Raw genomic sequence first — 22,881 nt, 5'->3', positions numbered from 1 at the left:
TTTCCTTTTGGAAATGTATCACCAACTTAGATCTTCCATGCTTGCTGCTTGTTATCCTCTTAGCAGTGAACAGGTACTCATATGAAGGTGCTGAAAGGTTTATTACAAGGCCAAAAACACTAAAATACATGCTGGGTTTCCTTTCTTTATTCAGCATCTTCTCAAAAGTGATAATAAAGAAAATGCTTTCATTTCTTATGTACATTTAATGTTTCATATTTCAAGTTTAGACTTAATGAACTTCAGAGATGCTTCTGAAAGCAGAGATTTGCAGTGTGGGATACAAATACATGGACTATTTCTGCATTAAAAAAATAATGTGCAAACTATAATTGAAAAGCAATCACATGGATTTTTGGTAGCTGATATTTATTCATGGCTGTGCATCTTCTAGAGTGCCAATAAAATGCAGTTAAATGAAGAGATATTCAGAAATACTTCTTCATAACATGTATTTCAATCATTACGTCATAAGTTGTAATGATAGCCACCAACTTTGGTGGTTTTAAAAGATGATTAGACAGATCCCTAGAAAGAAAGGATTATCAGTAACTACCAGTCATGTTAGCTACCTGTACCCAGCTACTAGATGCCTAAGAGAAGCCCACAAGCATACCTCTGAGTATCAGTTACTCAAGAGCACAAATGCAAGGATCCTGTTTAATTCATATTCTGCTTGTGGGCTTTTCTTAGGCATCTAGCTGGTGATAGTGGGAACATAATGTGGTCTAAATGTAGACTGCCAGCATCTTCTTGTTACCTTCTTCCTTTATCAGGTAAAGTACTTTTTGTCCAATCTTGAAATGAATTTCAGCCATTGAGACAAGAGTGAAGGATAAATGAAATTGGGATTGAAACACAACAGTGGTTGCATTTGTATGCAATTATTCTAGCAAGTCCTACATGTATGGGTATATTGTATCTTCCGAAGAGTCATATGTCTGTATGCCAACAGGGGTAATGACTTTCCTGAATACTTTTCCTGGAGTTTTCTTAACCTGAACTTTGCTTCTTTTGCAAATGAGATTTCAAGCCTCAGTGAAATAGATCTGCAGCCAGAAAGGGGGAAAAAAGCTTTTCCTGTTTGGTGCTCAATATTTACCATTGTGTTATCTAATACACACTCTAACAATTGATATTGCCAAATCAAAATTCTCACATTTATTTCCTTTGCTCCATGCAGTTGTACCCTGTTTTAATATTTCTGATGTCTATGCAAATGCAGTTCACTGAATGACTTCATTTTTGGGCTGAAATAACTCAGGCTACTCGATTATCTTTGTTTAGGAAAGTTTTATATTACTATTTGCTATAAAACTATTAGGGTGAAGCACATCAAAATAATACTGTAATAAATACTATAAAATTTAACTAAATGTCTTTAAAAAAAACCTCCCTACAATAACAAGGTAATGACTTGCACTTATTTATAAAAATGCTATTTTGCATTTTCCCTCTAATCAACAATGCTAAAGTACAGATGCAACTATTTTTTTAAAGAAAGGAAATTGAATTTTTGAAGTTCAATACAATTACTTAAAAATCCCATAAAACAGTTATAACAATTACACAGGCGTTCAGGATCAGACTAGAACAGAAAACATCTTGTCTCCTCCCTGTATGGCACCTGGAGGTTTGTATGGCTCTTCTGGGTGCCTTTTACCAGGCAGAACTGTGTCAGACAGTGGGAACAATACCACACAGTTGCATTGTTACCTTCCTGAGAGAGACAGAGTTTGGCAAGGAAAAAGATCAAAGCAGGGAAGAACAAAATTATAATTCATTGTAACCCATTGGAAAGAATAGTAGAAAAGGAAACAAAATAGCGATCATCAAGACTCAATATAAAGCATACCTCTGAAGAAGGGACAACCAGAGATTCAATATCCTGGCGGTGAGCCATCCCTGGCTATGAACATAGCTCAGTTGCTATCTTTGTTAAATCTTTCCTTTGATTGTCTAAGTTAGAAAGTCCCCATTTCATCTCTTTTGAATGCTGCAATCACTATAATCCATGGAAGTATTGTAACCGCTCTCTGATTTGGTCTATTGTGTGGAAGACGCAGTGTTCCACTCTCCTTACGTGGGGACACATTAGAAGATTAGCAGTTAATGGGTTTCATATGCTATGCCATCATTGCATCAGCTTCTACCCACTTTTAAGCAACATTCTCAGCAAAAAAAATACATTCTTCAGTGCAGAAAATGTGACTGACTGATACTTTCACTGAGAAGAGATTTCCTATAACATTTTCTCAAATGTGTAAACTCAGAAAGTGTCAGGAGATAATCTTTGATTTCAATATTTTAAAAAGTCACAATCTTATGTACTCTACAACCCTTATCAGTTGTAGAATGAAAACTAATTCTAATAATAGTTTGGGGGTAGCAGGCAGTTCATGCTTCCCAGACTACACATTGATCCATTTGACAGAGTTAAAGGACACTCTTTAGGAGGACAGCAACAGATCTCGGGTCCATAGATTACCAGCTGCAGAGAATGAGATTTGCTATGAGGTTCTCTAATACTACAAATGTCCAGTGCTTTTTTTTTTTTGCTTCCTACCTCAGTATCCTCAGTATTTCTATCTCAGTATCCAATCTCAGCTTCTGAGCAAGGGAGAACTATAATGGACAACTTTATTGGGCAGATCAGGTTTCTGATAAACCACTTAATTGATAACTGCAAGATTACTTTCTTAGTTGTTCACTTTTAGGTCAGTTGCATCTTTATATGGAATTGCACAACTCCCCAGCTGCAGCTCAATCCCAGAGATAAATGAATTTGATTTGCAGAGAGGTATATCCCCTGTGTACCATGAGCTCCAGAGCACCTTTTTGTCTCCAAATCTGCACAGCCCTGTTAAGAAGATCTTAAAAGTTTTTCTTTGGATCCATTAGTATGTTCTTCCATTTTTTCTATTCAAGTTTATATACTTCTTTAATTACTTCTTCTTCTGGCAGTGGATACCATTTCAATCTTCTGAAGATTCCTTCTTTTTCTAAAAGCTTTGTTGTCATCTTTTGGTCTCAGTAGTAGCTTCCTGATCTCCTGTAAGAATTCTGGAGTGGTTTTGAATAAGACCCAAGTATTCTGGAAGAATTTAACTCTCTTGATTCTTTATGTTTATGTATCCCAATCCATCAGAGAGCCAGTCTGATGTAGAGATTAAGGCACCAGGCTAGAAACTAGGAGACCAAGAGTTCTAGCCCCACCTTAGGCACAAAGCCAACTGGATGACCTTGGGCCAGTCACTCTCTCTCAGCCCTAGGAAGAAGGCAATGTCAAACCACTTCCGAAATCTTGGCAAGAAAACTGCAGGGATTTGTCCAGGCAGTTGCCAGCAGCCAAAACTGACTTGAAAGCACACACACAAATACCAATCCATCACCTTTGAAGTTCCAACTGACAAATCTTAAAAATCTAACAACATTTTGATTTTTACTGATTCTACTGTAACAGCCTTAATCTTTTTGTCTTGGCTGCACAAACATAAAGGCAGCTTTAGCATAAAAGGAAAAGTGGATTCTCTGGCTATAGCTTTTGAGCTATCAGATAATCTAATGTAAATGCAGCAGAAGATGCAGTGTCAGAGCAGGGTCAAGAGTGGCATCATAGAACTTGCCTCTAATCTTCTAGTGATGGAAAGGAGCACTTTGAAAGTGCATTCAATAAGCATAAAGTAAGCATTATTGATGTTTTCAAAGTGTTAGGATCCTATGTAATGCAGGAGTGTTGGCATCTCTATTAAGCTCTTTGGCACCAGCTGATCCAGAGATCTCACCACTAAGCGCTAATGCATTTTGCATTAACGCTTAACACTGACAAAGTGTGATTCACTTACCACAGTATGGTAGGGTAAAGAAAAGAGAAGCAACAATACATTTCAGCTATCTCCATCCAGCAAATGGATCAATCAAATATCTAAATGTGACATTTGCATGGTTTTAGAATACATCAGAAGAAGCTATTTAATTTATAATGGATGATCTTTTGGAGTTCAATTCTACTGAATGTAGGGATGCAACTGCAGTATTGTATAGAACTGCACTGATTTTGTTGTACCTTGATATGTTAGAGGTGGCCTTTCAAAGGAAGCGGAAAGAGGAAAATGTCTCTTCTGAAGCCAAGTGACACCTTTTTATTTTCCATTTTAATATGCTTGCATTTATAGTCCAAATATACCATTCCTTTGGAAGCATGTGTACTGTTTCTTCACCACACATGAGGAAGAATTTCATTTGGTGTGCATTTTCAAATGAATGGACTTAATTCACATTCCCTGGAGTAATTTGGGCAAGTGTCACCGGAATGTGTATTTCTCCAAATTCTGCTAGGCAGTTTTTGGCTCAGACATTGCACACAAAATGTGCCTTTTATAAAAATGTGCATGCAAAATCCAAATGTTTGTAAATGTGTCTCTTGAAAAGTGCCAGGTTGATGCAGACATTGAATGGAACACATAGAACAAACTGACATGGATCAAAAATAGACTATGTGTATTGTGCTTCTGCTTTTCATTCTATGATCACCATGATAAACTGAATGATATCATGTCGCTAGACGATGGCTCTCAAATATGTGTGTGTGTGTGTGGGGGGTGAATACCTTCTTCATCCCTAGGTACATCTGTTGCTCCTGCAAATACCTAAGGGATTATTTGGCAGTTCCACTCTGCCGATTTTCCTTTCCTAAAGTTTACTCTTGCAAAGGGAACCCCAGTGTGCAGAAGCACCAATGTGCAGGGTTGCTGTGAAGAACCAGTAGAGGCTGAAAGTTACTGGAATATCACTTCCCAGTTCTCTTGGTGTTAACTGAGGCCACTACCTACAAAAGCCATGATGATTCCTGCAATTGCCTCCTTTGCAAATTTAAGCTCTGGGAACATGGTTGAAGAATAACTGAGTTTGGATAATAACTACTGTGCTTCAAAGAATCTCTCAGTGTTAGATCCACTAGGTAGATCAGACCATGAAATCAACGCCAAGGATGGCTAAAACTAGTTAACTTGATTGATTGATTATGTGCCATCAAGTCAGTGTTGAATCTTAACAACCACATACAGTAAGTAGATTTTCTCCATGATGATCTGTCCCTAACATGGTCTTTCAGGTCTTCTAATGAAGGCCAGTATAACTGAGTCCATCCACCTTGCTGCTGGTTGTCCTCTTCTCTTTCCTTCCACCTTTCCCAGCATCAGAGCCTTCTCTAGAGAGCTAGGTCTTTGCATAATTCATCTGAAATTGAATAATTTGAACCTGGTCATTTGTGCCTCTAGTGAGAGAACTTTGGGTTGATACTTTTACTGAAATTAGTTATAATAACAGGGTCTAGCAAGTCTGATTATGCTGTACCTTCTCCTCCTCCTTATACTCCAGTGAATTAGGGAGCATCTGTATGGGCCGCTTCCAAGCGTTATCTCAATGTTCTGGACTTAAAAAATGCTTCAGCCTTTTTTGCCTAGGCAACAGAGCCTGTATATCTCTGTCAAGGTCATCTTGCTTACTCTCTACATGAAGCCCCATCTCTGATTTTTGTTGACTGAACTGTTACTGAGGTCTGGGCAAGCTGTTCACTTGATCATTTTGAATCAGACCAATTATTAGTTAACTGCATGACTTTTTATATAAATAAATAGTATTTTCAATTTGTTAAATTAAGTGAATGGCTGTACCCTTTCTTATAGTCACATCTCCTAGCCCAGTCCAGTATGTGCTATTTTTGCAGAATTAAATAGTGATATTAAGATCCTATTATCACAGGCTATTGTTGAAGTTCTCATTGTTCCCTCACCCCTCACCCCCACCCACACATAATATTCAGATTTCACATGCTTTTACATATAATTTGTTTAGCATTGATTTTGCTATTATACAGATTATGTCACAAAAATTGTGTTTCAAAATAATTTTTCTGCTTGGATTTCCTTTAAACAATTGTTTGGTACTCTTACTGTTAGATCCTTTTCTTTTAAACCCTTTAAAGCTTTTTTTTTTTTTAAATAAAACACTGTTCCTAAGGGAAGTAAGAAAAAAATGACCAAAGAAGCACATCTCTCTAGTTCTGGAAAAATCAGATGTGATTATGAGATGAACTCTGTGGAAAGTTTTGCAGGATCTCTTTCATGTTGCATCTGAGAGGCTTCTGTTGCTTCCCCTCCATGCCCCTGCAGTAACAAGGGCAATCAGCAGAACACAGATCCCTGGACTTACCCTTAAAAAGTACAGGGACTGCTGTACCAAAAAAAATCCATTTTTCTGCTCCATAGTTTGGTAAGCTACTTTTTCTTCTCCTCTCAGCTGCCAACCAAGCTGTTTGGCTAGCTTCTGCTGTAATCGGTTCTCCTTCATTATGTTAATCTGTGGGCGGAAAGATTTCTGTCATCTTCAAATCACTTGTACAGCAATGGTAAACACCTTGGCCTGTCTGTAATTGGACAGGTGTCTGCATTCGTGTCACCCCAGCTTTTAATTCAATTAAAGACCTGGCTGTTCTGCTCTCATTGCTTCCTCATTTGCTCAGCGCTCCAGTCAGTCACTGAAATTTATACTCAGCGCCTGCCTATCCTGCACATAAAGGCAGCCCCCGCTACTAGGATCATCACTGAGGTATCACACACAGGTTAATTTATAACAGAGCAAATTGAATTATGTATTGTTATGAAAATATTCTGAGAGTGATGTTATAACATGTTTGAGGGGAAAAAAACCTCACTATAAAATTTTACTATAAAGCATAATTGTCCATCAGTTATAAGAGCTGAGTGAGCACTGAGGTGTGGGATCTGATGTCACAGAAATCACCATCCATGAATACTTTGGCCCATTCTATGTTGGAGCTCACCAGCAATGCACATGGAGCTCCACTTAGCTCCAAATGCTATTCTGGATAGCATTTGGATCATAATGGGATAGACTGTAAGATATCCAAAGTGAAAAGATTCTTTAAAAGTAGCATATATGAAAATGCTACTTAAAAGAATATTATCACTGATGTTTAAAGAAAGTATGACTTCTGAATCAATCATCTTTACATAATTTATCAAATGAAAATTCTCAGGAATAAACATAAAAAATAGGGCCTGAAGTTTTTGTTTCCTGCTATCTAGCTTTATTTTCTCTTTGTTTATATATACTTGAAATTGTTTTTTAGTCATTGAGCATGCAGTTTGCATTAACAAACCAAGAAGCAGGGTCTTTCTTTCACCTTCTTTTTAATTAGATTATATCAAAAGTTGCAGTCTTTAAAAAATCCACATGGTAGATTATGGATAGTAAATCAGTTGAAGGTACCTCTTTTTCTCCCCAGTGACAGAAACCTTTGGAAGTAAATTAAAAATCTAACACAGACATTTTGACACAGTGACCCCATGAAACTGAATAATGTCATTTGTTAAATATGGATGTAAAGTTAAGAGTGCGCAGTGAACTGAACTCACACCCAGCAATGATGCCCACTTGGTATGCAAAGCAAGTTTTCAATTTTACTGAAATAGGCTGTATTTAATTATTAGTAATATTTAATTTAATATCTGTTTAGAAAGACAAACCTTGAGGCTTTGCTTTAATTTATCTGAGGAAAAGGAAGGAAGGGAGGGAAGAAAGAGGAAGGAGAGAAAGATGGAGAAGGGTTATTGTATTGTTTCGTGTTGACATTTAAAATAATTCAGTTTTCAAGGAAACAAATCACACTTGTTAGAATATAAAATAAAACTCAAATGTTCATTTCCTCATTTTTTAATGATTTGGTTCTTATGGACAGGTTCCTATCAGATCTGAATAGATCTTTTCAGGTACTTATAAGTGTCATAGAGCTAGAGGATTCACTGTATACTCAGGCAACCTTTGGATAACTGAGGGCTATGCTTAAACCCTTTCATTCAGGTGGGAGTGTGGTGATCCTGGGTGTGCAGGTTTATATCACATGCAAGGGTAAAGCCAGAAAACAGGATTTTCTGTTCCTTCCTATTTGTTTTTTCGGGGAGGAGGAATTCTAAAGTTTTCTTTTTTATTTTGGGGCTTTTGTTACCATTTTTCTTTCTTACCTCAAAGTATGAAGAAACCACACTAATTAATTTGGTCCATTTTGATTGGAAAGGGCTCTTGAGGGTTGCAGAAAAGAGCTTTTGGGGGCTCTCCAATGTTTAACCACTGAAATACTTCTGTGATTCTGTCCCAGCAGATTCCTCTATCTAGAATGGTATCTCAATTCCTTAGAAATTATTTCACAGACATACCTGGTGGTTTTGTTATGAATCCAATTTCCACGTGGAACAAAAGAATGATTTGGAATGTAGTTAATTTGTACCTGTGACTTGATATTTTGGGGAATTGTTAGCAGTGAAATTGTTAGGTCAATTTTTGGAGTTCAGATGACAGTAAACCAATTGCAAGGTCCCATTTTACATTTCCAGAGTTGATAATGGTGAAGAAATCTCAGTGCTTTGCTACCATCAAATCTGTTCAGTTCTGTTCAGCTGAAAATTTGAAAGCTGCGTTAGCTTTTCCACCAGAATCCAAATAGAACCTTTAAAAAATCACAATGACCCAGTTGTCCTTGCATTCTGTGATATAGTATCTTACATTTGCATTTAATTATAAGTACTGTATGACCATCTAATTAGATTGTAAGGATTTTTTTTTCAGTTTGTGAAGTCTGAGAATAAGGGCACGTTATTTAGAAGTCTGAAGCCCATCAGCTGTTATATTGACTATAAGAACTGCAGAAGGGAAGATTTGGAAATTAGAAGTAATGAAGATCCCTTGATGGAAAGTGTATTCATAGGTCATCTTAATAAACAGTAGTGCAGTCCTATGCTATAGAAATCTACCACTATGCCTTATGTATTTGAACAACTACCTTCCAATCTATAATCACTCATTCCTGTGCAACATATTGTTGTGGTAGCCTCTCTTAGCTTAATTTTTTTTTTTTTTTGTACTTTAGTGGCTATTTAAACTTATTCCAGCCTGGCCTAAGGATAGAAGCCCTAACGGGTGACAGTGTTCCTCTGGACATTTCCCACTATATTTAAATATAAATCAGGCAGTATCACTAGAATTATTGGAGAAATCTATCATCTACCAAGTAAGATGGTATGATTTGCAGCACAAATAAAGCCTCCCCCAAAAAAGTGGGGGAATGGAAAAAAATATACTCGAATCCATCTCAGAAATATTTCTCGATTCAAAAATTGCACATAAAACATGTATTCATGCATTTGGTAAAGTTGGTTACAAAAATGTATTTGGGAATATAAAATAAATCAAAGAGAATATTTGTAGCTCCGGATTGAACTGTGGAGTCCTTGGTGCTTTCTGAGCCGTGTTGTTTTCTTGCAGATGTTTCGTTGCCAGACTAGGCAACATCTTCAGTGTTTCGCACTGAAGGTGTTGCCTAGTCTGGCAATGAAACGTCTGTGAGAAAACAACACGGCTCAGAGAGCACCAAGGACTCCATAAAAGAAATCTTCAAGTATAATGGCTTGATTTGGCAAAATGAATTATGCCACAACAGGGAGCTAAATATCTTTTGGCTCAAAATCAAGTAAAAAATGTTTGCATTCAAAGACAGTTAAATACACTTGCTATGGATTCTTTGCGAGTACCTGTGCCACTAGGCTACCTGAATAGTTCAATCTTACCTGGTTATAATGAGCACTATACGTTTAAGAACTGAGAACTTCTTAAGAATTTGCTTTATTTTTCCTTCCCATCAACTTTTTCTTATGCCTTTGCATTGCAAACCTAAAGGCAGAGATTATCTTGCTCCTGATATATGTAAGATTTGGAGGCTGGTTTGGCAAACATAGCAAAAGCGCTTTAAAGAAATAAGTGTTAAATGAAGCTATGCGCTTCTAGGAAGGAAAGGCTGTTCAGACTTTCCTGTGGCTGATATTTACAAAAACATGCATGTTAATTGCAATCACACAATTAATGTCATATCAAGTGACAACATGCCCTCTGTCTTCTGCAGAAGTACACGATATTGGTAGCCTGGCACAGTTTCTACATATAGTACATGGTCTGATTAATAAAGGGAAGGGACTGGGCACCATCTAGTTTTGTCTTGCATGATCAGAGATATTTGTTCATTGTTTTCAAACAACTAAATAATAATAATAATAATAATAATAATAATAATACTTTTATTTGTTATGCACCTCTAAGGAGGCTTGATACAAAATAACAAAATACAAGATCAGAAATTAATACAATAACTCACTACAAACCTGTTTAAAATCATATCTAAAGTATAGTGTTTCACTAGTCTGAGTGGCCTGTAACACTGAAAACAGTTATTACAACCTGTATCTAAATAACAATGTATTTCAATAGGACAAAAGTGAAATTGAAGTATCCTGCTTAGATAAAACCCCTGTGGAACCTCAAGAGGCTAGTAAAATTTCTTAGCTGAGGCTGACACATTTCTCTCTAAACATACAATGTATAATTAGACTCACTGTTGTGTTAAATTATTTTAAGATATATCTGCATGCTATCGTTGCCTATTGTACACCCAGCATGGATTCTTTCTGTTGCAGGCCTGCTGACAGGTTTGCGTCCCTTTGCAAACTATGCTGTAACCCTAATGGCTTGCACTTTGGCAGGCTGTACCGAGAGCTCACATGCCTTGAACATCTCCAGTCCACAAGAAGGTAAAGTAATTTCAAAGGTCTTGACTTCCACATTTCAGTCATGAATAATAAAATAGGAAAGGAGCTAAATGCTGCAAAGCCATTTGCTGGAAAACCCCAACCTAATTTGATGACAAAGTGCATTGCCAGACCATAATTGCTCCATTTTTTGGGGGGTGCTAAAATGAATCAAACTCCATACCCTTTAATGACATGCATCTTTAATAGCTGTAATGCAGATTAATGGGCTTTTTAATTGCTGTTACATTGTTCATGCAAGAGCCTTGTCATTAATATGAAGCATCTGAAAGATTAATGAAAGCTTCCTCATTTTACTATGGCTCAGAAGTAAATCTAGAGACAGTCTGACTAAAAAGAATTGATTGTATGGCACAGTATGAAATTGAGAATCAAACGGTTGATTTCCATGGTCTCTTTTAACTGCTAAACACCAGCACAGGCAACAATTATTTCAGCCTGATGGAACCTCAAAATGCCAATTGGGCCATTTATTAATCTGTTGTACTTGAAACTTAAAAGTTACAAGCTTAAATTATAGTTTCTGAAGCTGGCATTAACCATGAGAGTTAAAAGAAAATGTGTCCCAGCTCTGCCTTTAGAGTGAGACCATCTCAATATCTTCTGTGCATCAATTATCAAAGAGTTCTCAAAAACTTTGCAGGATATTTAACTTAAACTTAAAAGGACATAACCTAAGCCAGGTTTTAAATTCATGCCAATCTAAATTCAGTTTTTTCTCATGAAATAACATTACTTTGGTTATTGATTAAAAGTTTATATAGAAGAGAAGGATCCGACTTTTACAGAATGATGCTGTATCAGAATCAGGTAAAACATTCATAAACCATGTGGCAATTGCCAAAGATATATTTTTTCTCCATATTCAGTTTATTGTACGTTCAGCTACTACACAGTTCAGTCCTAAATAACTGTTTAATAACTTGGACAATATCCAATAAATATAGATATTCAAAAGAAGTAAAACACATACTTTCCTATAATCCTTATCTCAATTTAGGGAGAAGGCAATAATTGCAGGACACAATAGGCACCCCCACTTTCTTATCACTGGCTGGTTGGTAAACCTCCAGATCTGCAGTCCATTGGTAAATATTTCTTGTTCACAGACAAACCCAAACTCATGTGTACATGTGGGAATTGGTGGTAGAATCTTTTTTACCAAGGTATAGATTTCCCAGAGCCTCGTGTGGCGCAGAGTGGTAAGCAGCAGTATTGCAACCGAAAACTCTCCCTGTGACCCAAGTTCGATCCCAGCAGGAGCTGGATTCTTGGGTAGCCGGCTCAGGTTGACTCAGCCTTCCATCCTTCCGAGGTCGGTAAAACGAGTACCCAGCTTGCTGGGGAAGGTGACGACAAGGGAAGGCAATGGCAAACACCCCACTATAGTCTGCCAAGAAAATGTCATGAAAGTGGTGTCCCTCCAAAGGGTCAGACATGACTCGATGCTTGCACAGGGGACCTTTCATCTTTCAGATTTCCCAGAGCAGAGTTATGCCCAGTTGTTTCATAAATTTGGCCATCCTCCTTTCATCTAAATGGGAATTAATTAGTTCAGTCTTTTACTCCAGCTCAAATCAGTAGGAAATCTTTAGTTCAAACAAGTGCTCATGCTTACAAGCAAGGGGGAAAAATTAGCTCAGATGAAGATTAAAGTTCATTTTATACAGCATCCCTCATGCTTCATGTGTAAGTTTAGATGGCATTCATTTAAACATTTAGCTGAGTGATAATAGCTCCAGATCTTGTACCTGTCAGTTCCGCTAACTTCTGTCAGAATGGAAAACTTTGAAATGTCCAAGGGCTTCCAGTGAGAATGAAGGACTGAACAGCTGTGCCTGCAGGTTCAGCAGGCAGAGCTGACAATGTGGTAACTTTTTTGGGGCTCAGGCAGGTTTTCCTGAAGCCCATAAACATTCTCTGGATCAAGGAGAATACCTGGAATCACCCCATCTGTCCTCCAGATGGCTGCTTGCAGCCAGAAAATCACAAACAGCATTTTGCTTTTGACTGGTAACAGCCAGATGGGAGACAGGGACTTCATCGCTTTCCAAGCCACACTGTAGCATTAAAGGGACACTAAGACCAGCCACCCCATTTCTAAATCACAAATTTGTATTTTTTTTAAGTATACCTACCTCAAGAGAGGCTTTCTACAGCAAGGAGAAGCTGGTTCTCTTGGTGCTTAACATTAATTTTGGGATTACTTTTTTTAAAAAAATTTAAGTTTTGGATTTCGTTTTCCTGCCAAATATAACGGAGGATTGAGAGTAAACAGTTATCTTCCTGTTATTATTTTTGAACTAAATTTGAAGATATTAGCGTTTTCCTACATGTTGGATTGGCTGATTTGAACCTTCAGCTTTCTCTTTTCACTTTCCCTTGAGAACTGTCTGCTATCTCACTTTCACTTTATGTAAACACACTCTGGAACTCTTCCATATCTTTGACTTTCACTGGTTAAGCTCCTAGGGGGCACCATAATCTTCTGTGTGAGACATGGAGGATTTCAAACAGATTCTTTCTGACTTCCACCAAGATTTTAAACAGATTTCTTCTGACTTCTATCAAGCTTTTATGCAAGATATCCAGGACATTGTGGAAAATATGAGAGCTAAAATGTGCCATCAGGTTGGGGATGTGGTGGATGAAATTGAGGAATTTAAGAGCGATAGAAAGGGCTTTTTTTAAGACTGAGATTGGGATTTTCATCGAGATGCTGGATGAAGATTGGATAGTGGAGTTGGAGAAATCTAAGGGAGAGAGTGATCTGCAAGCCATAAGTAAAACTGATCTCCTGGTGGAATGCCATGAAAAGAACCTGGAATCTTTGAGGGAGGCAGTTGGGCTGTTTGATTCTTTCAAGAGGAAAGCTCTGTGCACATTGTGGGGATATGTAACGGCTCTAGCATATTTTGAAGTGGGATAAGTTTTGAAGAATGTTCATCTGGTTTGCTTTAAGGATTTTGTTGATGCTATTGGCTTTTAAAGATTTGGATTTACTGTTTTGAATTGTCTTTGTTTTTTGGGTTTATTAAGATTAAAATTATTAAAACTGTTGTATTAGGATTAAAAATGTTTATCTGGTTTCCTTTAAGGATTTGATTGCTGTTATTTGCTTTTAGAGATATGGAATTACTGTTTTGAATTGTCTTTGTTTTTTGGGTTTATTAGGATTGGGATTATTAAAATTGTTGTATTATTAAGTATACTAGCAGATAACTTATGTTGTATTTAATTTGATTCTTATTATAGTAGACAGAAATGTATAGAATAGTGGTAGGAAGGGAATAATTAAATAGGTATTATCTTTTGGAGAGGAGAAAGATGTTTAGGAGGTTTATCTGAACTTTTTTTATTATTTTAATATAAGGGGAAGGAGTAACTGTACTTAGTGATTTTTATTATGTGTTAAAACGGAATGATTCATAGAAATAATATGATATTTTGGTTTAATATAGAGTAAGAGATTGATTATGGAAATTTTTGTATGTCCTTGCTGTTGAAAGTTGGAAGCCACAGCGTTTTGTAAATTTGAAAAAAAAATTCTCTTGTGTTTCCTCACCTTTTTAGTTTTTTTCTTTCTTTGTAGGTTTTTTGTTTTTCTGTAGTTTTATTCTTCTTTTGAAACTTAATAAAATGTACTATGAAATGTCCAAGTTGCTCTGGACAACAAGTAATTCTCTTTCTAAGCCCCCAATCTATACTTCTGTCCCAAGGTTCTTCCATGCCCCCAAGGGCTGATTATCAATTTCACAAGCTAGGAATCCAATAAATGTACAAGATTAGCCTTCTCTCAATAGTTATATATATCACTGGTGAGCTCATAGGCTTTGTACAGGAATAATACATCATTTGAAACAATATACTGTGGAAAAATATGGGACCAGATTTTGAGAGTTCTTGTTACTAACAGTTAATGTACCTAGCTGGTAATTAATCATTTAACCTATTAGAAAGTAACAACTCTGAAAAGTATTTCTTGCTTTTGGCTAACTATGAGACTTCCAGTATTTGGAAATATGATATATCACATGGAACAAAATAGGTGTAAATATCTAAGTTAGGGCTTGAGCAGAGATGATTTTCACATACTCCCAGTTTAACGTGAATGGGGGGGGGGGGGCTGTTTGTAAGAAGTTTTAGTTCTATGAATATCTTTGTGATCTCTTCCCCGATGTCATTCACAGTTTGTTCTTCTACTTCAAAATGTACCCTTTAATTATCTGTTTAGATAAGTCCTATTCTAAATCCCTAAATCCAGTTACCATCTCCAAAAGTATTCTAAATGCCCTCTCAGATACGTTAGTAAATTGATAACTTAATGCTTTACTACCATTTGTCAGTAAGAATTAGATTATTTGTGGATCAATATGACAAAAACTGCCAAGAAAACGTCACGAAAGCTGGTCCCCCCAAAGGGTCAGACATGACTCGGTGCTTGCACAGGGGACCTTTCACCTTTCATCATGACAAAAACTAATATGTAAATATGCAATTCCAGAATTATAATCAAAATTAGTAAACATGATTGTATTTGGAGTTAGATTTTCTAAAAAAACCCAGGAAGCTTTTATTTCCTTTCAAAATGATTGATATAGTCAAAACAGGCATTCTGTAGGTGATTGAGAAAATAATTACATTTATGCAAACATTGTCATGTATATAATGATTTTTTTTTTCCTTCACAAAATTCAAGTAAAGCCATGGAGAGAGTAGGTTTTATCCTTACAAAGGGTTGGACACAAAGTCAGTGTAAGCAGTTTCTGTTTGGGGATGCTCATATTGCATGCATAGTAAAAATACACTGATGATATCAGAAGACTGACAACAATCATATGCTTCAGCTATCATTTCCCCATTCATCATTTAGCATGCCCATTGCTAAGCAATATCGGCTGATGCTATACAGAAAACTTGTGAATGATCAGATTATCTTCTCAGATTCACAAAGTTGACCCACGCTGGAATAATGCAAAAGACATCACCAAGTTCAGTGAATGCAGCTATGGCATTCAGGAGATTGTCTTCCATGCTGAGGAGACCTTACAAAGCCTCCTAGCTGCTACTTTAAATTACTTCTTTCTGCAGAATGTGTAAACTCTGGCGTGGGCTGATCCATGAAGCGACTAAACGAATAAACAAACAGAATGTGTATGCAGTTCATTATAAGTCTGCATATTCTGTTATTTCTCCCACAGTGCTTTGTACACTGGTCAAACTAGAACAACAGAATTCATTTTCTCAAGTGCACTTTAAAGACATGTTGAGGACCAGTTTGGTTTAATTGTTAAGGCACCAGGCTAGAAACCGGGAGACTGAATTCTAGTCACACCTTAGGTACAATGCTAGCTGGGTAACTCTAGGCCAGTCACTCGCTCTCAGCCCTAGGAAGGAAGCAATGGCAAACTACTTCTGAAAACCTTGCCAAGAAAATTGCAGGGACTAGTCCAGGCAGTCACCAGGAGTTGACACTGATTCAAAGGCACTGAAAAAAAAAAATCAGTTTTATCTTTTGAAATATTTACATACATAATCTAAAACTTATGGTTCTAAATCATACAAGTCATTTGATCATGAAGCTATCTTTTTTAAAATATATTTTTTATTTCTTTCTACAGCTCCGCAAAATGTCCAGCCACCCACAGCTGTTTCATTCCCCACATCTTTATGGTTAAGTTGGGCTCCTCCAAAAACACCAAATGGGGTAATAACAAAGTATATTGTATATATGGATGCTCAACAAATTTATACTGGAAATGAAACCAATCTTATTGTCAAAGGTGAGTTGTTTTGGGAGATAATTTACATAATCACCTGAAGTTACCATATCGACTTTCACCTAGGTTTGCCGGATTATCCATTCGGAATTAGACTCTGGACAGAGTCAAGTGTGGCATATATTAGGCCACTGCTTACACATATTAGTTAAGTATAAAATGAGGGATCTGCTTTTCTCAGATTTAAAAGCAATCCTCATCTCACAATCCTTTTTCCGATTTGATCAGTAAATGACTTAGACAGATTAACTTAAATATGGACATATGAAAGTGAGAAATTAAAAGATAAAAGGATTATATTCCCCTTTTAGCAGTCATTGAGTGATAAATAGGCATGTGTTAACAAGACCATAAGTGTTCTCTGTCACATATACTTAAGAGGAAACTCAGTTCTCAAAAAAATCTTAAAAGCCCCTCTCCCACCTCCTCCTCCTGTAAGTAGCCTAGCAGAGTGATGGCTTGACTATTGGCAGAAAATAAAAACAAAAAATGGGGAATTTAGAACTGATGGTTCTGGAAGAAGTCATAGCTGACTATGAGGAACCCTGGAAATGAGTACTCCATACTGCAACATTTTATTGCATGGTCTGTTAAAGCCTTTTTAATAACTTCATTATGTGCCTGGATAAGATAATCATCTAAATTGTCAGGGCATATATACCTACAGGTCCATCTATGGGGAGCAAGGGAGGCAAAAGGCAACATGTGCGTCATGATGCATCGTGATGACCCAAATGGCACAATTTATGTACTTGCATCAATATCATGAGACAACTGATGCACATAATTGTGTCATTTGTGTGATGATGCCACTGTGGGTATTAAGCTCTTGGTAGAGTATTAAATCAAATATACAGAGTATTCATGGTTGCTTAAGCAACTTCACTAAACAAAATATTGTCCAGAGATTTTTTTAAATGCATTTAGGCATTACAAACTCAACTGGAATTAATGAGTTCATTACTGGTTTAGGCAGACAGTGATTATGAAATTCATTAAGATTGGAGTTCAGTGCTCACTTCACTCATGAGTCCCACTGAATTCAGTCAGATTTATTTCAGAGTGGATGTATATAGGGTTGGTCTCTAATGCTACCTAGAGTGGTTGTGATGTTGTTGGTTGGGTAGATATACACTTTTCTATGAAGTTGTGGGGTGTATGATGTGTCAGTCCCAAAGAAAACACCCAGCAGTGCAGCCCCCCTAGTCACATATAAGGCTGGTAGGATAGGCACTTAAATGTTCCACAACTAACCAATAAACCTCAGTTCTCTAACATTGCTGTACTGAAGTTGTTGCCTAGGGAGGTAATGAAATATCTGCCAAATGAAAAAAACAAGCTCAAAAACCCCCTACAACCCAACAAAGAGCAATACATACATTAATAAAGTGGAGGCCAACCAAATCTTCCCTGTATCATTTCCAGTGGTTCTCATACTAGAGTCCTGTTCCTTTAAAAACAGCCTGATTAGTCCATTATATTTCTCTTCACATTGTACAACACTTCACTAGGGTTTTTTTCAAGTTAAGGTGTACTTGACATTTATTTACATGTGTGTTTATTTAAAATGTTTTTATTACAAATGCTTCAGTCAGTTGACTTTGTTTGTTTGTTTATTGAATTTCTCTGCTGCCCATCTCATACACGACTCTTAAGTGGCTTACAGCAACAATATGTAATACATAAGATTGCAAGAATTAACAAATTATCCAAGAATCAAATAATAAATACAATCAACATAAACCATAATATATAGTCATAAAATCTGTGATGCCTTGTAAGATCAGAACAACTAAATTCATCCCAAGTTCAAGTACATCTTCCATTTTCACTAGAGTCTCCAGTCATATATTGAAAGTGCCATGTTTTTAAAAGCTTTCTAAATATTAAAAGGGAGAGGGCAGTTCATGTTTCTGGTCAGAGGGTAGGTGCCACCCAAATATTTTTCTATCGATTTAAAACTGAGTGATTAGGGTTAGGGTCTCACTGCCTCTCATCCAGGACACAGCATCTACACGCTGCCTGTCCAGAGCTCGAAATATCGTCAGTGACTCCTCCCATCCTCATCATGGCCTGGGTTTTTTGTTACCCTCTGGGAAAAGGTTCTGCTGCATCTGATTTAGAACAGCCAGATTGGGTAATAGCTTTGTCCCCCAGGCTATTAGACTCCTGAATACTCAATAAGTTTTTTTTTTAAGTGGAATGTGGAATGTGTAAAGAATGTATATTTTATAGTAATTATGGTATTTTTATTTTAGTGTCTGATTGTGTTTGTGAGCCAACTGCAACCAAATTTCATTTTATTATGCACTTGGTGCATAGTGTATAGTGGAATGGCAATAAAGCTATTCTATTCTATTCTATTCTATTCTATTCTATTCCATTCCATTCCATTCCATTCCATTCCATTCCATTCCATTCCATTCCATTCCATTCCATTCCATTCCAGATTTAGGCATGTTTATTATGAAATCCAATTACCAAGGCAGAGTGAAGAATTGCTGATTCTGATGGATGATAAACAGTTACAACAGATGTTCAATGGACTATACCTATATTGTACACTATATTGTCGTTTTACCTCCTCTCAGTCCTTTATCTCCTTATGTGGTTAAGCTATTCCTTCTCTTCATCTCTTCCTCTGGGGGTGGCCATTATACCAAGGAAAGAAAGAATACAGTGCAGATGTCCCAGTATAATCCTATCAAGGTGCAGGGTTTTTTCCTATCTCCTGTATTATAAGAAAAGGTTTAAAAAGTTGGAATGATCAAATCATACTGAAATTCACAGTGATTTAACTTCGTAAGCACCCCAATATCCTATCAATTTCCCTGAAGCTAAAGATAAAACTTATATAATCTTTGCAGACAATCATTTTCTCTGTGTTTTCACCACTAGAAATCTTAGAGTTCAAAGAACCTTACTTTTACATCAGTTTGGTACATATCACATGCATCATTTACTGTGCATATATGGACCACGGTTAAAAAACTTATACTACAGCATGCAACTGCATATATATTTTTAAAGTTAGAGACATTGCATACAATCTCAGGTAGCTATACAACTATACACATACCCAACCATGCAGCCCACGTTATTATGCTAGCAAAATTCCTAAATTGTACACTGTTTTAAGATTGTCTTCTTTAAAGCTATTTCAAAATGCTTAAGGATTTGAAAAGAGGGCAGAACTGTTGGGTTATCATTAATGAATCCAGCAAGACTTCAGAGACTGAGGAGTCCATGGCATCATACATTCTGGACTCTCCTATATCTCCTGCCTCCCTTGTTCCAACATGCTCTGTTTGCTCACTTTTTTCTTGTAAGTATAAAAATGAGGCATAAAATTTTAAGCACTGGGGCAGGAGTGCTGAAGAATCATCAGTATGTGCTAACTCTACTTGTGAGTGATGTGGGATGGCTGTAGGATTCTTAACCTCTACAGGGAATTCAGGCCTTAGCAGTATAACTGCAGGTGTATAGTATTTCCAAAACACAGAATCAGAGAAAATCCTCAGATTATTACAGAATAATCCAGTTTCACAAAAACTCTTATTTCCTGGATTCAATAGGTTGCAGTTTTATTCCTGTTTATCCTTTGACATAGCAGATCTTCTGAGTTAAAACATGACCTGGAATTATCAAACTCGTTTTGGAATTGGGCCAATCTACTTGAGACAATTTTACAAAGGCTTGGTTTGTAACAGCCAATCAGGGAAACTATTATCACAATGCCTTTCGTGCAGAAAAAAGAAATTTTAAACTAAGCATTCTAAAGTTTTAAGCAGTTAACAATACAATCCTGTATATGTTTTTGTGTGTGATAAATATGCTTAAATCTTCAGTCTACAGCATAATTGGATTATACTCCACACTTTAATCTCATGGAAATTCAGAAATTCCTCTAAAACCCTTGCAGAGCATTCAAAATTGAGTTAGCAATAGAGATTAAGGAGCCTGAGAGATGTGAGGTGAGAGTTTGAATATTCTTTTGTCAAGTGACTAAATACTGAATCACAAAGGAAATTAAACTTGCTTTGCATACATGGCAGACAGGCAAGGTTAAGTTGATCAGACCTTTGAAATCTTGGCAGTAGAATGCTTTTTTATTACAAGAACCTAGGCAAACTAAATGATGGCATTCGCAAGGGTGGCTTTACATTACCGGTGTCTTCAGCAGAATATTTCCACAATTATGGCTCCTAGCCAGGAGGTTACCTAGTGGTAGCAACTGATTCAATTTTTAATTTTCCTTGGTGCTGCGTTGGATCACCAGTTCAGGCACTTGGCCCAAGGCAAGCATCTGCACTGAGTCTTGCCAAGGAGCTGTTTTCTTGGCGGTTGCTGATATGTGCCAGATAGTGATGCTGGGTGCCTGCTCACACACCTCCATCCCCCACCCCCAGTCCAACAATACAGAAAGCTGCCTCTAGCTTAATACAGCTTAATTCAGTTAGTTGCCTGACTTAGTATCCCAGTCCTAAACTGACCACAATTCAGCTTGTTGAACAAGATGCAGTCCATTTTCTGCTTGTGCAAGTCTTTATACATGTAGCATTTCTGCATTTGTAGTTGATATGGAGCACTTTACAATACATTCAGTTAAAACTTCTTGCCAGGCACATCCCATAAGCGACTAGTGTGGTGGGTCACTTCTGACACTGAAAAATGAGTCCGGTTAGAGAACCCCCTGAAGGCTCTTGATGTATACTATAATAAATAGTGCACACTTTAAGTCAAACTTTTTCATTCTGTATTCAAAGGTAATGGATTTTCAGTAACCATAGTAACCTTGGTTTATTTCTAGATAAATACATGAGGTATATACATTTTGGTTTTATTTTTGAATATAAACTACCACATTATGTATTGCTAATAATATGAGAAATAGGATATAGGGTCACATAATGACAGTTTAAACTAGTATGCATTTTTCTTCTGCAAAAAATAAATATTTATCAAATGTATAGGGGCAATTAATATTCCCCCCTCCAGGCTTTCCTATATTCTTGTAGGATCATTTATCTTCTTCTTTGCAAGTCCCCCATCAATCTTTTCTGCCTGTGCGTGTTCATGTGCCTCTGTCCCACGTCTTCTACAAATATGGTAGCAAAGCTGGCTGTAATTTTATTATTTAAAATAGTAATAATGCCTATAGCCACAGGTGTGTTTTCCTGGGCAGATCCAATCAAATTCGCCATGTTCAAGTCTCTGTATTTGGTGGTGGAGATCAGACACAGGAGTAGGGCTTGTTGGTGGACTGCCCATTCTACTGTCTACCAATCCTCCTGCCTCAATTTCAGACGTGGTGCTGAGAACCACAAGGCATCTAGTCCTGGTGAAGTTTTGTGTCCAGGATGCAACTCAGGATATCACGGACTTCTTTCAGTTCATTTCTCATTCAAACTTATGGGTGAGTGAACTTTGGCCTTAATCTCTATTTGAATGGACTGAGGGAAGAGATATTATTGATTCCACTGTCATACCAAAACTTGGATTGTTTGCTGTATTCCATCTCTGCAGGGGTGGAGGAAGAATGTTGATACTCCTCCCAGAAGACAGACAGAGCCAAAAGTTTTGTGAAGGCTCTGGGAAATGTTTTTGCAGTTTTGGCTGGCAGCCCTGCTGAGGTTAACTAGTTAGTTAACTACTAGAATTGAGAATGACTAGAGATGCTGATGCCACTCCTCCTTGCAAATGCTACTGGCTAATGAATGAAGTTAGTTAAGCTCCATGTGTTCTAATAAATAAGAGATGTTAAATAGCCAAGTCATATACTAGGGTGTAGTTTGAATATAACCCATTTCAGGGTTTCTGTATGGAACTGATGGTAGTGAATAATACTACTATTTCTCATTGTTTCCATTCAGTAGAGGCCAGATATATTTGTGCATTGCCTTGTAAATACCCTAAAGGCAACCAAGGAATAAATCTTAAAGTCATTACATGGAAGCATCGTTTTTTTTTTTTAATCTTAGAGCTAGAGAAAAAACAGAGAACTGATTTTAAAAAATGCGGTGGGAAATTTTTGGTTTTTTGTGGTAAGTGTTCATTGTATAACCATAGAGTTTTGAAAACTTGTTGAATGACTCTAGTCACAGGATTCACCAAACTTAAATAATTCTGGAGTGGAGATGATGTGTTTTTGAAAGGAAATGCTCTGTATGACTAGGCTGATCCCACTTGGCATTTTCCATAAACATTATAGGGTCTGGACAAAGCCACAGTGAGAAATATAGGACAATGCAGTGTTTCCAGTACCTTAAAGCCTGGTTGGCCTCATTAGAGGGCATGTCCAGAATCCATCACATACAAAATTTAAAAAAATACTTAAACTAGTAAGTTAAAAGATAATTAACTGTTGGCAATTGGCCAGTGTCTCAGAACTGTCTCAGAAATATCATAAACAAGATTGGTCAGGT

General features: G+C 37.0%; 1 protein-coding gene across 1 annotated transcript in view; it reads left to right on the top strand.

Moving 5' to 3' along the window:
* The window catches only part of USH2A (usherin), a 513,845-nt gene that overhangs the window by 184,961 nt on the left and 306,003 nt on the right, over positions 1 to 22,881 (top strand). The window contains exons 30-31 of the mRNA XM_063288775.1: positions 10,545 to 10,658; positions 16,298 to 16,459. Coding sequence (XP_063144845.1) covers positions 10,545 to 10,658; positions 16,298 to 16,459 — 276 coding nt within the window. The remainder of the gene's footprint in view (positions 1 to 10,544; positions 10,659 to 16,297; positions 16,460 to 22,881) is intronic.

The sequence above is a fragment of the Candoia aspera genome, chromosome 1 (genome assembly GCF_035149785.1).
Source record: "Candoia aspera isolate rCanAsp1 chromosome 1, rCanAsp1.hap2, whole genome shotgun sequence".
NCBI classification, from domain to species: Eukaryota; Metazoa; Chordata; class Lepidosauria; order Squamata; family Boidae; genus Candoia; species Candoia aspera.
Note: the sequence above shows the minus strand (reverse complement) of the source record. Positions and strands in the feature narration are given on the sequence as shown.